Genomic DNA, 11485 nt, shown 5'->3' on the forward strand with positions numbered 1-11485 from the left:
GGCATGCAGGATGCAGCCGATCAATGATCCTCTTTCATCATTGATGCTTCTATCTCTCTCTCCCTCTTTTTCTCTGAAATAAATAAAAATAAAAGAATTGACTAGTGTGTTTTTTTCAAAGTACTAATGAAATTGTTTTTCAAGCTGTTAAGAAATGTATCATTTTTGAAATTGGTAATGCCCACTTTTAATACTTTAAATTTTTTATAGATGAAATTGACAGTTCCTCCATGTCAGATGATGATAGAAAAGAGGTTGTAAACATTCAGACTTGGATAAACAAGCCAGACATCAAGCATCATTTTCCTTGTAAAGAAGTGAAAGAAAATGGACACATGTTTCCTAGGTACTTGTAAAAAATGTCTTCTTCAGAAGTACAATTGAATTTAGAGAAGTTAATAATATAAAACCAAACTACAAAAGAAATTTTATTTATCCAAATACAATAGGATATAATTTCCCTCTGTTAATATGTGTCTCGAGTTTTAGAAAGATTTTTAATGTAATTTTTTATTTTGAAAAATTTAAACAAGAAATGTTAAAGAAACAGTACATTGAATACCTTTATAAACCTCTCTTAGATTCACCAGCTTCTAACTTTAACACTATCCCATCTCTATTTGAGTGTGTATATACATAGTTATACACTTGAATTTCCCTTTTATCAAGCCATTCAGAAGCAGCTTAGATATAACACTTAACCCTAAACACTTCAGCATGAATCTCCCAAGAAAATCTCATAACTCAAATATTATTATTACCTTTTAAAATCGTAAAAATTAACATGATTCAACATTCAGTCCATATACTTAAATTTTTCAGAGTGCCCCCAAAGTATCTTTTATAGTCTTTGTTTGTACTTCCTGATCCAGGATCCAGTCAGGGTTCACACACTGTATTTGCCTGTTGTATCTATTTAGTCTCACCCAAAGTTCTACACCCCACACCTGTATCTTCATGATTAATGAATCCTGTGAGTCTAGGTCTATTGTTCAGCTGAATATCCCACATTCTAGACTTTTCTGGTATTTTTCTTATTGTATTACCTAAAAGTGTATGAGTATTATCACTGTATTAAAGCTGATACACAGGGTGGGTGGTGTTAATAATTCTGTGCACATTTTGTCTTTACAGAATATTATAAAATATGTAAGGCAGCCCAACTATTGCTTAGTGGTCTTTGCTATTAGGCATATGCTATGATATGTTGAATGAGAATACTTTGTGAATATAGACAATACTGTTAAAAGTGTGGAGGGTAGTATATTTTATATACCATATAGAATAGATTCTACAAATCTGTTATTTTAAATCTATTACTTTAATTGTATTGTACTTTTTATAAAATACTAGAGGCCCGGTGCACGAATTCATGCACGGGTGGGGTCCCTTGGCCTGGCCAGCCATCGGGACTGTCTTGTCCAGTCCTGATTAGGGCAATCTCTGCCAGCCGGCCGGGGGGAGAGACCGCAGGAGGTTGGCCGGCCATGGGAGGTTGGCTGTGGGAGCACACTGACCATCAGGGAGCAGCTCCTGCATTGAGTGTCTGCCCCCTCGTGGTCAGTGCGTGTCATAGCAACCAGTTGTTAGGTCATTCAGTCACTTAGGCTTTTATATATATATATATATATATATATATATATATATATAGAGAGAGAGAGAGAGAGAGAGAGAGAGAGAGAGAGAGACACTAGAGGCCTGGTGCATGAAATTCGTGCACTGGGGATGGGGAGTCCCTTAGCCCGGCCTGCACCCAGTTCGGGACCCCTCGCTCCTTACTGCCTGCCTGCTCGCTGCTCCTTGCTCGACTCACTGCTCCTTAGCACTGCCACGGAGGTGGGAGAGGCACCACCGCTGCTGCTCTCACCAGCCATGAGCTAGGCTTCTGGCTGAGCGCACTGACTACCAGGGGGCAGCTCCAGCATTGAGCGTTTGCCCCCTGATGGTCAGTGTGCATTATAGTGACTGATCATTCTGGTCATTCTGCTGTAATGGTTATTTAGGCTTTTATTATATAGATTATACCTTTGTTCTTAGTGATAGGTTTATCTGTTAATAAAACATAAGGGAAAACTAAAAGCTTTTATTAGGTAGCTTATCTATAATAAAAACATAATATGCTAATTAGACCAGACAGCCGAACAACCTTCTGGATGACCTTACGGCTAAAGCCGGAGCTGTGAGGGCCAAGGCAAGCTGCCATGGCTGAGAGGGTGAGGCAAGCTGCCGCAGATGCGAGGGCCAAACCCCTTGCACAAACTTTGTGCATCGGGCCTCTATTCCTATATAATAAAAGCCTAATATGCTAAGTGTCTGGTTGTCCATTCAACCAATCAAAGCATAATATACTAATGGTATGCTAAGGCTGCTCAACCGCTCGATATGTCGTTCATTGACCACCAGGGGGCAGACAGTCAACCAGTTGCTACTGGCCACTGACCACAAGGAAGCAGACAGTCAACTGGTCAACCAGTCCCTATGATGTGCACTGACCACCAGGGGGCAGATGCTCTGACTCGTAGGTTAGCTTGCTGCTGGGGTCTGGCTTGTTGGGACCAAGCGAGACAGGCCAGATATGCCCTGGAGCCCTCCCACAGTCCATCCCCAGCTGGCCAACCTCCCGCGTCCCTCCCCGAACCCAATCGTGCACCTTGGCCTGGCCTGCACCCTCTCACAGTCCGGGACCCCTCGAGAGATGTAGGAGAGCCGGTTTCAGCTCAATCCTACAGGCCAGGCCAAGGGACCCCACAGGTGCACGAATTTGTGCACTGGGCCTCTAGTTTGTTTATAATGAACCTTTGTATTTTTAACTCAAAAGTAATTTCATCTGGAGTTGAACATTTTTTGTAATTGGGGCTATTGAAGTAATAGCTATTTTAAATGACATTTTAAAAACATTCTTTTTCTTTTTTAATGCTTTTTCTCTCAAGTCATCTGTTGGTTACTGCAACACATATGTACTGTTTAAGGGAGATTCTTTCACGGAAAGGATTGGCTTATATACAGTCTCGACAAGCACTAAATTCTGTGGTTAAAATTACATCCAAAAAGAAACACCCTGACCTAATTACCTTCAAGTATGGAAACAGCAGTGCTTCAGGAATAGAAATCTTGGCAATTGAAAGGTAAGATTTTCTTGGGATGATATTGTCTAAATTATTGAATTAGTTCATTATTAAACATGGTTTGTTTCTCTGTTTAGGGGAAGAGGTGGTGGAATAGGATACTAGAATCACTTTCATTAATGTTCTTTGCTGTCTTTTTCTTCCAAATTCTTAGTCATCTGTGTTTTAGCCGTCAACACATGATTTTAGTAAGTACCATAACTAATTAAAGTTTTTGACAGAAGGATCTTTAAGAATAACCTGTACCAGTGTTGCACTAAATGCTGGTTTGCAATCAAATAAGATTTTTCAGAATATAAGTCAATGCTATTATTTTCTTTCATCAAATTCTTATTTTTTTTTAAATATCAGTGAACTAAGCAGTGTACTGAATGGTGTAGTTAATTTGCAGTCTAGTATAAGCTCCTCCTTGTCTCATTATAAACCAGTGACAAAGAGTTCATGGACTAGCACAGGGCCATATACCACACTGATCTTGATGCTAAACCGTATTTAATCTTATAAATAACAATGTGAAGCCAAGAGGGATTAAATGACTTTCACATCTTCACACTTACCTTCTAACTCCTGATCTGCAGTTCATTCCACCTTGCTGTACACTATTCAAAATCACCTTGCTTTTGCATTTAGATTTTCTTTCAAATATGCTTATGAGTATATGTTGAGTATATGTTAATATATAAGTTCTGGGGAGTACGTAGGAGGACATTTCTGCTGGCTTTGTAAGTCAAGAGAAAGCTTCCCACTGGAGGTGACAGCTAAGCAGAGTTCTGAAGAAAAAGTGCCGTATTAATATGTATATATTTTCCCCCCACAGGTATTTGATTCCAAATGCAGGAGATGCTACCAAAGCCATAAAACAACAGATCATGAAAGTGTTGGATGCTTTGGAAAGTTAATATAAAAGAAAAGTATTTCAAAAGAAATTAAGGCAACCAAGAGAAACATGGACATTTTCCTAACTGAATACTAACTGGAGACCTTTCATTTGCTCATGGGGATATTTGAATAGCAGTCTTAAAAGTTTAAATTATTATAATTAATCTCTGGACAGTTAATTTTTAAATTTTTTTCTTTTGCATTTTTGGCTTTGTAAAATGATTCATTATAAAAGTCAGTTATTAAGTGACTTTGAAGTAACTAACCCTGTGCCCTTATGAACTAAGGGAGCAGAATGCAGTTCTGTTTTGAAGAGCTGTTTTAAGGGAACATGCATCACTTTTAGATTTAAAAACAACCATACACATATATATATATATTTGCAATGTCTTCACTGAAAACTAGAGATAGAATTAGTTGAAGAGAGCCTGTTAATTGCTACATTTGGTTTTACCCACTGAGCAATATCAGTAACTAAAAATATTACATAGCTTAATAATTAGCTTGCCATTTCTGATCTTAAAAAAGAGTGTTATCTTTTTAATGAAGTGGATAAAGATTCCAGCCAACTCAGAAATTCAGTCCAGGTAATGAAATGTTGAAACATCAATTTCCAAACATCTTTGCACCATTAGCTAATAATTTGAACACGAGTGCTTCAGATACTAAACATCATCCTAACGGTTTCAATGGAGCAGTTAAAAGCAATATATATAAGTAGGTAGGCATGTTAAGATTACAGTTAACATTTTGAGGACAGAATTGTATCTGTAAAAATGTCATTGGTCTTTATTACAAATGCAATATTTGATTTAGGGTATTTAAGACAGGTGTTGAGCACACACTGATTTATCCTCAGTGAGATTATGGTCTGTGACCACAAATATCCACTTAAATAAAAGCCAAATAATCAGAGAGCTGTATAAACTACAGTTGTTTTTATCATCACTTTCTGAAATTTCTTTGGTTTTTGTCTTGTCTTATTAAAATTCCAGTGGTTTGAAACTATTTTTATTCTCTTAATATGACAAAACTGTAAAGTGATCTACTTGATTTCGCAGCTTCCTCAACTTAATTTATTGAGAGGTTCATATTAGACATGTTAGGTAAGAGAAATCCAAGAACACATTTGAGGACGTGGAATGACTTCTTGTAAAATCTGTTTGGGAAGTAGCAAATCCTTATAATCTTCATGTTTTAAAGTGTAATGGATTATCTCTAAGGGGTTGATAGGAGAGATATTTAGACATATCCGGTTTGCAGATAGTAATTTTAATTTACTTCATGGAAATCAAGTGAATAAAAGGCAGCATAGGTCATGGTATTTTGATATTTTATTCTAATATTTAAATAAAAAGTTTACTTGAGTGGTTGAAGACATTTGCATGAAATTGCTCCTGGTGCAATAATTAATATTTATAACTCTCTCCACAACTGTTATGTTGCATTTTTTTCTTTTCTTGGCACCCCCTTTAGAAATGTCCTGAAGTCTCATCCCCCCCACCCCATTTCAGTTATAGAACTTTTTACATAATATTAATGTAAAGATGTTTGTGTTAATGTTTATAAATTACAATTGTAAATAAACCAATACAGTTTATGCAAAACTTTGTTCTTAATGACAGTCTCTTTTTCTTCCCTCCCCCATTTGTAAATCTTTATAGGTACCAAAAAAATTAGAAAATCAAGGGCTATTCTTTCAGTGGAATTTAAATGTTCAGATTTCAGGTTTGAAAGTACAGTATACCCTCAATTTTGCGAAACTCAATTTAACGGACTTTGGATTTTATTTATTTCCTAGAGGTCCGGTGCACGGATTCATGCACCGGTGAGGTCCCTCAACCTGGCCTGTGCCCTCTCCCAATCCGGGACCCCTCGGGGGATGTCGGACTGCCAGTTTCTGCCCGATCCCTGAAGTGGCAGGCGGCTGGGGAGGACCCCAAGCCCTGGCTGGGTGCCATGCCACTCCTGCTCATCTCGGCCCCACTGCGCCTGCTACTGCTACCTGCTCAGCGCTGCTGCGGAGGCAGGAGATGCTCACACCGCTGCAGCTGCACTTGCTAGCCATGAGCCCGGCATCTGGTGCCCGTCAGCTGAACAGCTCTCCCACTGTTGGAGCATACTGATCACCAGGGAGCATCTTCTGCATTAAGCATCTGCCCCCTGGTGGTCAGTGCACATCATAGTGACCAGTTGTTTGGTCGCTTAAGCTTTTATATATAGATTTTTTTTTTGTTAACCCTCATCTAAGGATATTTTTCCTTTGATTTTTAGGGGGCGTGAAACAACAGAAACATTGATGTGAAAGAAACACATCGATTGGTTGCCTTCTGCATGCGCCCTGATCAGGGGAGGAGCCTGCAACCAAGGTACTTGCCCTTGACGGGAATGAAACCTGGTACCCTTTGGTCTGCAGGTCAGTGTTCTATCCACTGAGCCAAACTGGCTAGGGCCGGACTTCAGATTTTAATGGACAAAATTTCTGGTACATACATCATCCGAAAATTAACTCCCTGTTAATTTTAATACATTTTTAACCAAGATTTACTTTCAATTAACAGCTTTTTTTTTTTTCATTATTCGCTGTTATTTTAAAAAAATTTTAGCGAATAGGCCGTATGTTGGAAAAAACATTGTAGTAATTTCTCCAACATAAATAAATATTGCATATCTACAACTATAGTCTACATATTTAAATCCGAGAGTCACTGTTCATAAACAGTGCTCAGGGAGTGTTAGCACGTGATCACCCCTCAAGGAGCCTTAATTGGTTCTGTTGTCTGTGGTGTGACTCCATAGCAGTTTTAACACGCCCCCGCAGTGTGCATTTGTTTACTCTCGGTGACTGGTGAATGCACTCATTTACTAGGCCTAATCAGTATAAATTTAAAATTACAGTAATACATATAGAAAACTTATCTGCGAGTTTAAACTTTTCATACATACATAATTACACAAACATGTCTACATAAGTAAAAACAGGTAGACTAATTTTTCAATTTTTTAGCATACACATTCGGAAAACCTACTTTACTAGAGATCCAGTGCATAAATTCATGCACAGGTGGGGTCCAGCTGGCCCAGCCCCAATCGGGGTAGATCAGGGCTGGGCCTGTTGGGAGGAGACAGTGGCGGGAGGTTGGCCAGCTAGCCCACCCCGATCAGGGCCAGGCCGACTGGGAGGCGGGGTCGTGGGCAATTGGCCAATGGGCTCCCTCCCACTGATTGGGGTTGGAAGGCCAATTGAGGGTGGGGCCAGCTATGGGGAGGGGCTGTGGGCAGTGGGCCATCCGGCACCACCCCCAAACGGGGTGGGGGTTGCCGATCAGGGGCCAGAGGCCTGGGGGAGGGGCCATGGGTGGTTAGCTGGCCAGTTCCACCCCTGATCAGGGTGGGGGGGGGGTGATCAGGGGCAGGGCTGGCCAGGGGGAAGGGCAGGGGGCGCTTGGCCAGCCAGCCCCGCCCTTGATGGGGTAGGAGAGTCCGATCAGGGGCAGGCCAGCCAGGGGGAGGGGTGGTGGGAGGTTGGCCAGCCCCCTGATAGGCCGGTTCACTGGCCACAGTGGGCGTCATAGCAACCAGTCATTATGGTCACTGGCTTTTTATATATATAGACTAGAGGCCCAGTGCACAAAAATTTGTGCACTCAGGGGGGAGGAGGGGCCCCTCAGCCCGGCCTGTGCCCTCTCGCAGTCTGGGACCCCTTAGGAGATGACCACCTGCTGGCTTAGGCCCACTCCCTGGGGGGATTGGGCCTAAGATGGCAATCAGACATCCCTCTGGCAGCCCGGCAGTCCTCGGGGGATGTCCACTTGCCAGCAGGGAGCAGGCCTAAACTGCAGTCAGACATCCTTAGCGCTGCCGAGGAGGCAGGAGAGGCTCCCACCACCACCGCTGTACTGGCAGCCATCAGCCTGGCTTGTGGCTGAGCAGAGCTCCTCCCATGTGAGAGCGCTCTGACCACCAGAGGGCAGCTCCTGCATTGAGCGTCTGCCCCCTGGTGGTCAGTGTGTGTCATAGTGACCAGTCATTCCCAGTCGTTCTGCTGTTAGGGTCAGTTTGCATATTACCCTTTTACTATATAGGATAGAGGCCTGGTGCATGGGTGGGGGCCAGCTGGTTTGCCCTGAAGGGTGTCCCAGATCAGGGTGGGGGTCCCGCTTGGGTGCCTGGCCAGCCTGGGTGAGGGGCTGATGGCTGTTTGCAGCTGGTCACACCCCCTTCAGGGTGGGGGTCCCGCTTGCGTGCCTGGCCAGCCTGGATGAGGGGATGATGGCTGTTTGCAGCTGGTCACACCCCCTTAAGGGTGGGGGCCCCCACTGGGGTGCCTGGCCAGTCTGGGTGAGGGGCTGAGGGCCGTTTTCAGGCTGGCGGGTGACTGAAGCTCCCAACCTCTCCTTTTTTTCTTTTTTTTTTAAATTCTGGGATTTGACATAAGACATTGGGGGATAGTGGAGGCTAGGGGACGGTCTAGGGCGGGGGGATAAAATGGACACATATGTAATACCCTTTGTAATACTTTAAGCAATAAAAAAAAAAAGTAAAAAAAAATAAATAATAAAAAATAAATTCTGGGATTTACTTACCTTCTATGGCTGTCACTGGAACTGAGAGCCGGCTTTAGCTCTGAGGCCCGGCTGCAGCTCTGAGACCTCGGCTGCTGAAAGCAGGTATCTGGGTTTGTTTAGGTTCTATAATTTAACACTGTTGCGGTCCTGCTCGCTCCAGCTCTTACGGCTGAAAGCAGGTTTCTGGGGTTTGTTTAGCTTCTGTAATTGCAACATTGTTTCTTAGAGTGCAAGCTCAGAGGCCGGCAGCGGCAGGCGGGGAACCTTGGCTTCCTCCATCACTGGAGCAAGCAAGCCTCCTGTTTGCTTCAGCTGCCTGGCTGCCGGCTGCCATCTTGGTTGGCAGTTAATTTGCATATCTCGCTGATTAGCCAATGGGAAGGGTAGTGAAGTTATGGTTAATTACCATGTTTCTCTATTATTAGATAGGATTATATAATGGACTTTCTGCTTTCATGAACACACTTTCCCCCAAATTACTCCATTACATTGAGGTTTTGTTATTTCTGTTCATCTAAATGGACTGGGGAAGAGATAATTTAATACTAATGACATTAAATTCCACATGTAGTAAATTTAACTTCAGCTTGTTATCACCACAGTTACTAGTCATAAATATTAAGTGATACAGTTCACTGATTTAGGCACTTAAATAGTTCATTCTCCCTTCACTGGCTCACTGCAGAATGAATTCACTTGGAGATATTCAACTCAGAGGGACTCTCAGGATTGTAGAGGCTGCATCGTTATGAGGTATTATTTTCTGTATTTTCCAGTTGAGAAAACCAAGGTTCAAAGAAATTGAGTGAGTGAAAAGGGATAGTTATTCACCCTTAACCTACTTCCTGGGAATTACTATTACTTATTAAGGTATAAAATGAATTCTATACATAGATTTGATGCCACTTGTCCATAATTAATAAAACGTATTTTCTAGTAGGATGATAAATTTGTACTGATATACTTAACCATTTTTACAATTGGTATGTTTCACACAGAACCTTTAACTCCTTAGCATATTCTAGCATACTAACCTAACCTAACCAGCCATAGATTGGCAGTTGTGTGGTGTTTTTTTTTAAATTGACAGTTTGACTTGCGGGAAACCCAACGCCATAAGTTGAATGTGATGAAAGTAATAGCTCATCTTCACCATTAACATCTTTTTGGGGGCAACGGGGATGTTTGTTTTTGTTTTTTAGTTTTATATTTCAATTACAGTTTACAAACATTCAGTATTTTGTATTAGTTTCAGGTATATAGCACAGTGATTAGACAATCATGTTGAACTTTAAAAATATAACATCTTTATTAAAATATAGTTCACATACCATAAAATTCAACTTTTTAAAAGTCTGCAATTCAGTGGCTTTTAGTTTTTTTACAGAGTTGTGCAACCATCATCACTGTTTAATTCCAGAAAATTGTATAACACTAAAAAGAAATCTCATACACATCAGCAGTCACTCCCCTTTCCCCACTCCAGCCCTTGGCAACCACTAATTTACTTTCAGTCTCTCTGGATTTGCATATTCTGGACATTTCATGATAAAAGGGGATTACACAAGTGGCTTTTGAGTTTGGCTTCTTTCACTTAGCATGTTTTAAAGTTTCATTGATGGTATAGCACAAACCACAATTTCATTTGTATGGCTGAATACTATTTCATTATTCCTAACCAGTTTGGCTCAGTGGATAGAGCGTCGGCCTGCGGACTCAAGGGTCCCAGGTTCGATTTCAGTCAAGGGCATGTACCTTGGTTGCAGGCACATCCCCAGTAGGGGGCGTGCAGGAGGCAGCTGATGGATGTTTCTCTCTCATTGATGTTTCTAACTCTCTATTCCTCTCCCTTCCTCTCTGTAAAAAATCAATAAAATATATATTTTTAAAAATGTTTAGGTTTGGTGATGTTCAGCTTATTAATTTTTTGTTTTATTTTATTACTTGGTGCTTCTGAGGTCATATCTAAGCCACCAGTTGCCTAATTAAAAGTAATGAAGGTGCCGAAGCTGGTTTGGCTCAGTGGATAGAGCGTTGGTCTGTGGACTGAAAGGTCCCGGGTTTGATTCCGGTCAAGGGCATGTACCTCGGTTGCGGGCACATCCCCAGTAGGAGATGTGCAGGAGGCAGCTGATCGATGTTTCTCTCTCATTGATGTTTCTAACTCCCTATCTCTCTCCCTTCCTCTCTGTAAAAAATCAATAAAATATATTTTTTAAAAAAATAAATGAATAAAAGTAATGAAGGTTTACTCCTATGTGGTTTTCTAAGAGTTTTATAGTTTTAATTTTTCAATTAGATCACATTCATTTTTTACTTAGTTTTTGTATATGATGTGAGGTAGGGTCCAACTTCATTCTTTTGCATGTGGATATCAAGTCATCCCAGCATTATCTGTTGAACAGTTATTTTTTCCACATTGAATAGCCTGGCACCCTTTTTGGAAATCATTTGACATAACTGTGGGGTTTTATTTCTGTACTCATTTCTATTCCATTGGTCTATAAATCTGTCCTTATGCCAGGACCACACTGTGTTAATCAGATAGCTCTATACTAACTGAAATTGAGAAGTGTAGCCCTCCAACTTTGATCCTTTCCAAGATATTTTCTGAATTTCTTGTCTCAGTCCTTTGAATTTCCATATGAATTTTTAGATTATCAGTTTCTGCAGTAAAAGTAGCTAGGATTTTGATGGGGATTATATTGAATCTGTAAATCAATTTGGAGAGTATTGCCATTTTAATACTATTTATTGCCTTCCAGGTTATGAACATAGGATGTCTTTCAATTAATTGGTTTGGGTCTTTAATTTATTTCAATTATGTTTTGTAGTTTTTCAGTGTAGAATTCTTATAATTTTATTAAATACATTCCTAAATGTTTTATTCCTTTTGCTACTATTATAAATTGA

At 40.8% G+C, this 11485-nt stretch overlaps 1 protein-coding gene across 3 annotated transcripts in view; it reads left to right on the forward strand.

Annotated features, from left to right (window-relative positions):
* The window catches only part of TBC1D23 (TBC1 domain family member 23), a 67279-nt gene extending 61665 nt beyond the window's left edge, over positions 1-5614 (forward strand). For 2 of the 3 annotated variants that reach the window (XM_081086729.1, XM_081086731.1), the window contains 3 exons: positions 211-346; positions 2931-3125; positions 3943-5614. In XM_081086729.1, the coding sequence (XP_080942855.1) occupies positions 211-346; positions 2931-3125; positions 3943-4024 (413 nt within the window). In that variant the 3' untranslated portion in view covers positions 4025-5614. The remainder of the gene's footprint in view (positions 1-210; positions 347-2930; positions 3126-3942) is intronic. The other variant, XM_081086730.1, reaches the window with a different exon arrangement.
* Positions 5615-11485: the final 5871 nt, after the last annotated feature.

This window comes from Myotis nattereri (assembly GCF_964212035.1).
Source record: "Myotis nattereri genome assembly, chromosome: 3".
In the NCBI taxonomy this organism is placed as follows: Eukaryota; Metazoa; Chordata; class Mammalia; order Chiroptera; family Vespertilionidae; genus Myotis; species Myotis nattereri.